This window comes from Grammomys surdaster, unplaced genomic scaffold (assembly GCF_004785775.1).
Source record: "Grammomys surdaster isolate TR1022 unplaced genomic scaffold, NIH_TR_1.0 570, whole genome shotgun sequence".
Lineage (NCBI taxonomy): Eukaryota > Metazoa > Chordata > Mammalia > Rodentia > Muridae > Grammomys > Grammomys surdaster.
In genome coordinates, this window is record NW_021604989.1 from 322,520 (window position 1) to 327,339 (window position 4,820).

The 4,820-nt window shown below is 43.5% G+C and overlaps 1 protein-coding gene across 1 annotated transcript in view; it reads right to left on the minus strand.

Moving 5' to 3' along the window:
- LOC114633248 (zinc finger protein interacting with ribonucleoprotein K) overlaps positions 1-2,084 on the minus strand; it is a 6,418-nt gene extending 4,334 nt beyond the window's left edge. Inside the window, exons 1-2 of the mRNA XM_028781854.1 lie at positions 1,866-2,084; positions 1,194-1,232 (exon numbers count right to left, since the gene is read on the minus strand). Coding sequence (XP_028637687.1) covers positions 1,194-1,226 — 33 coding nt within the window. The 5' untranslated portion in view covers positions 1,227-1,232; positions 1,866-2,084. The remainder of the gene's footprint in view (positions 1-1,193; positions 1,233-1,865) is intronic.
- Positions 2,085-4,820: the final 2,736 nt, after the last annotated feature.

Below are 4,820 nucleotides of genomic sequence, written 5' to 3' on the forward strand. Positions count from 1 at the left end.
TCTCCCCCCTTCCCTTCCCCCTCTCTCCATGTGGTCATGGTCATGGCTGGCCTCCATTTCTCCCCTCTCTCTCTACTCTTTCTCCGCCATCTTCTCCCATTTCTCTCCCCACCTTTGCCCTCTGTCCTGAATAAACCCCTTCCCCTTTGGAACCCTTTGTTCTGGTGTTGTCTGTTCTAAGCTGTGCTCCGAAGTCTAACACCTACATTTTTAGCTAAATAGTAACCAATACTTTCTTTGGATAAATCTATGTTAAACCTCCTCTCAAATTCAACATCTATAAGGCCACGAACCTCATAATATCTTCCTTCCTTGATTTTGAAAGACCTTAGAAGTAGCCAAAAGCAATTAAATTTTTTTCTAAATGGAAATGAACCGGATGAGCAACTTTACATTACATTTGATGGAGTTTCCATCCTTCCAGATTTTAAACTCCTAAAGCAGCGGTTCTCATCCTGTGGACTGTGACCCATTTGGGGTTAAAGACCCCTGCACTGGGGATGTCTAGGACCACAGGAAAACACAGGTATTTACGCTCCAGTTCATAAAAGTAGCACAAGTATAGTTATGAAGTAGCAATGAAAACAATTTTATGATTGAGGGTCACCACAACATGAGGAACTCTATTAAAGGACGGCAGCGTTAGGAAGGTTGAGAATCACTATCCCAGAGACTGGATAAATAGTATTTTCCCCTTTTTAAAATCTGAGACTCTAAGCAGCTCCAGTTTCAAAACTAATCTAGACTCCTAGCTAGCGCTTCCTCCACCTTCAAGCTGGGCTAGTCACTGGTAACACTCCCCCCTCTCACCCCCAGAGGTCTTATTGCCTCCCTCACAATAACTAGCTTCTCCATGCAACAGAAACATGGAGGTTTATTTGACTAACATTAGATCACCTCCCTCCTCTTCCCTTTCCTTTCCCTAAATGCTGAATGACTCTCATCACTCGAAAGCAGAACACTGAGATTCATTCCAGATTTGAATCCTGCCCTGCCACGTTCAGTTCCCTTTGAAGAAATGAACCACATGAGATTCATCTCCAAACATTTACACATACCAATGCCTGGGTCAACCTTACATACCACATTCTATTGTTTGTTTCCAAAATGAACCACCCCAACCTTCAGTTTGTTAAGGGTCCTTTGACTCAAGACAAACGTCTCAGTGACAGCCTGGGACATATTCTCCTCACCTGCATGAGGGCCATATCCACTTCTGCAGTCATGGCCACCTGTGAGATAAAGACGTCATGAATGACGGTAGGAATCCAAAGCTTTAGTTTTTTCTATACCCTCTTCCAACCTGGAGCAAGGTGACATAGGGATGCCCTCATTACATCTGATCCTAAATCCTCGGTGCTGGTGCTTACTCATGGGCCCTCAGACAATGATTCAACTGGCCTGTGATACATCTCCATCCAACCCCCAGGTTGGAAAACACTAGGATGGACCAAGAACTAGCTGAGATGAGAACAGACACACACGCACGCGCACGCGCGCGCACACACACACACACACGCACACTCATTTTCTCACCATGAGCAGCTTTTTGGAAAACCGAAAACCCACATTCAAGTCTGTGGAACACAAATTCCTATCATGGGGATAATGGTACAACACTTCATCTCATTATTACGGGCCTAAATAGTCCACACTTGAGCGTTGTTCCAAGAAATTATGCACATTATGGTCCTGGCTGTCCCACTCTTGTCTCCTCACTGGAGCTTTGCAAATAGGAAACCCGAATCACGTACTCCTACAGATACAGGGATCTGGGGAGTAGCGACTTAAGTGGACTCCCTAACTCCGACCGCAAGATAAGTGGTGAGGAGCAGAGAGCCAGCCACAGATGTCGCAACACTTACCTAAGCCTGGTGCATGAGCGTGGGCACAGCCATCCAAGTAAGCGAGCGCAGACAACGGAGAAATGGAAACGGGGGACCTGGACAATACTGCCACTGTCAGTGCCCGGAGTGCGATGGATATTATCCCCTAGAACCGCTCCTTTGAGACTGTTCTACCCGTACCTCTGGACAAAGGGGTCTTGCACACGATCTGAAAGGAGGGACCCAAAAACCGCTAAAATGAGCGCCACGGAGCGCAGCCGGAAATCCCGCCCAATCCCTCCATCCAAAACCTGAAGATGGTACAATCCTAAATGTTCATTGGCTCATGTTCCTCTCTCTGCGTATAGTGCATTCTGGGTAACGTAGTTCTTTCAGATATGCGTCTTCGGGTGGTGAAGCTGTGCAACCTCATCACCTGGAACAAAGGCCAAGTGGGATGGATGCTGAGAAATGTCATGTACGCTAGCAAACAACCCTTTTTCATCTGTCTTCTTTTCTGAAGTCCTCGGCCATAGTATTGAGCCACTCCAGTGTTTTCCAACCTGGGGGCAAACAGAATACAAGGATGCTAGTCAGGAGGTCCGAAGAGTCTGTGGTTGTATAAATGAACTCAAGCCCGGAGGAAGCTACGGAACTTCTCCATTTGTACCCAAATGCTGGACAGACATCCCTATGGAGAGCCCATGCCTAGCCTCTTGAACTAGCTCAGGGCACCTGGCCTCCTGGTCCAATGCTGGAAGCCACTTGCAGGGAGCCGAATCTAAATCTGTTGTGACTCCTACATTTCCCTGCTTAGATTCCCCCTCCTTCTGTATTCTAACACCCTATCTTTCATGGCACTTGATTTTCCATTTCTTCAGTGTCGCCCTAAGAGATCACACACAGATCTCACACAGCTCCTTAAACTTCAAATATATCTGTCCAGTACCTAGAGAGTTGACTGAATAGCCTGAATATCAATGAGAAGCAGAAATTGCCTCTCTAGAAAACAAAACAAACAAAACAAAAACAAAATCAGGATCTGTGTGAGGCTGCCTGCAAGTTGTGCAACTCCCTCTTTCCTGAGGGCACAGCCCTTTGGAAACAGTCCCTGGCACTTATGGAGGTAGATAGCAGTAGTCACCAACTGGTCATAAACTAGTGTTAAATGTAACTGTGGCCCACAATTAAAGATGAACAGAGTTTAAGCAAATCTGCAACTCTTAGCATGTGGAAAGTTTTTTGGTTTATTTTGTATTTGTGTATTTGGCATCCCATCAATCTTGGGACCAGATATCTGAAGTTGTAACTCATGCTGATGTACACCATGCAATTACTGCAAAAAAAAATGTTAGAGGCAAGAGAATCATTAGTTCTGGGCTATCATGGCTACATAGCATGAGTCAAACTAAAATATCCACAAATACCAACAGCGAAATCCAATTCAACAGGTTAGAGGGTCTTTTCAAAGATACTCGGTTGTCTAAACTTCCAGGCAGCTAGGCTTTCTGCTTCTTCTAGGCAACTAACTGGTCTAGTCTCAGTCTTCTTTGAAACTTGGTTTATTACTCTTAGGAAAAATGTGCCTTGAAAAAAATCTCCTCTGTTTTTGGGACTTTCTGAAGCTACTTTGCATTGTCTTAACTGGCTGCTTAAGAATGGAATGTTTCAATCTCACAGTTAACAGTTATACAGCAAAGCTGTGCATTCATTACTACATATTTTGGGGAGACCTTAGAAGTAAATGAAGGCAGAGTCACTAGACTTGTGAATTTTTCCAACTGGCAGAAACCACTTGTTTTGCTGTAAAGCCCTTGCACTTCTTGTTTAATCACACACATTTTATTTCCTAATAGGGATCATACCTGGCTCTTACCACGCCTGAGTAACCAACACTGTGTAAATCAATAGACCTGAGGATATATTTCTCCTCATATGGCAGAGGGAAACTTCCCCTTTACAGTGTCAGCCACATCCCAGGTGTGTGTAAGAGCCAAACAGTTTATGCTATCATTAGAAGTGGGGAAAAAAATAAACCCTCTTTATTGATCTCTGGTTTCAACAAAATGAAGCTATGAAAGCCACAAAGCCCTACACAGAGCCTAGGCCTTGGGTAGAAAAACAAACTAGATGAAGGAAGTAATGAAAACTACTTTCAGCTACCCTCTACCTAAAGGAGAAAGTGAGAACCCCACAAAAGCTACCATCTATGCAGACCCATCTATGCAGAGGTGAATTTTGTCTCTTCTCATCGAAAATCGTAACCAGAATTCCTGTGACAACAGGTTGACTCAACTGTCAAACATTTATTAGTCTATAGACTAATAGTTAGTAGTCACCAGGTTGTAAGTACAAGACTGGAAAACTTTACCACAGTGTCAGTGTGAGACCAATGTCTGTAAAGAAGGAAAAGGCATTGTTTTAAAACTCTGGCAGATTGAAGATGGGTTCCTCCTGGTTAATAACCACAACAGATATGTTTCAATTAGTCAAAGAAGAAAACATCCCTGTCTTTTTTTTTTTTTTTTTTTTTTTTGGCTTTGCTCAGGGTTTCCTCTGGAGAATATTCAGATGTTTGCCCCTCCTAAGGATGTTGAGATGACCAAAGTGCAATGAACCAGCTGATAGAGGACGATGGTTTCAGTGACATGAGTATAACTCTGAGAAGTGCCCAAATCAGATCAGCACGTATGGAGCAATTCCTGTAAGTAGCACCCATGCCTGAACTCATTAGAAATACAAAAGCCCTGGATGTTTGAAAACATAAGGCTCAACTTCAGGCAGGTAGTTCCATTATAAAAGTTAATACTAGGAAAACAACAATAACAACAACAAAACAGAATATTCCCTGCAGGGCTACATCTTCTTGAGCCCAGTATAAACTTCCATGAGCTAGATTTTAGAACTTGGACTGAAGCTATTCTGCATGTTATTTTTATGAGGCATCTCCATGGTGTGAGATTTTTTTTGGTGGAAAAAGAGAGTAGACTGTTG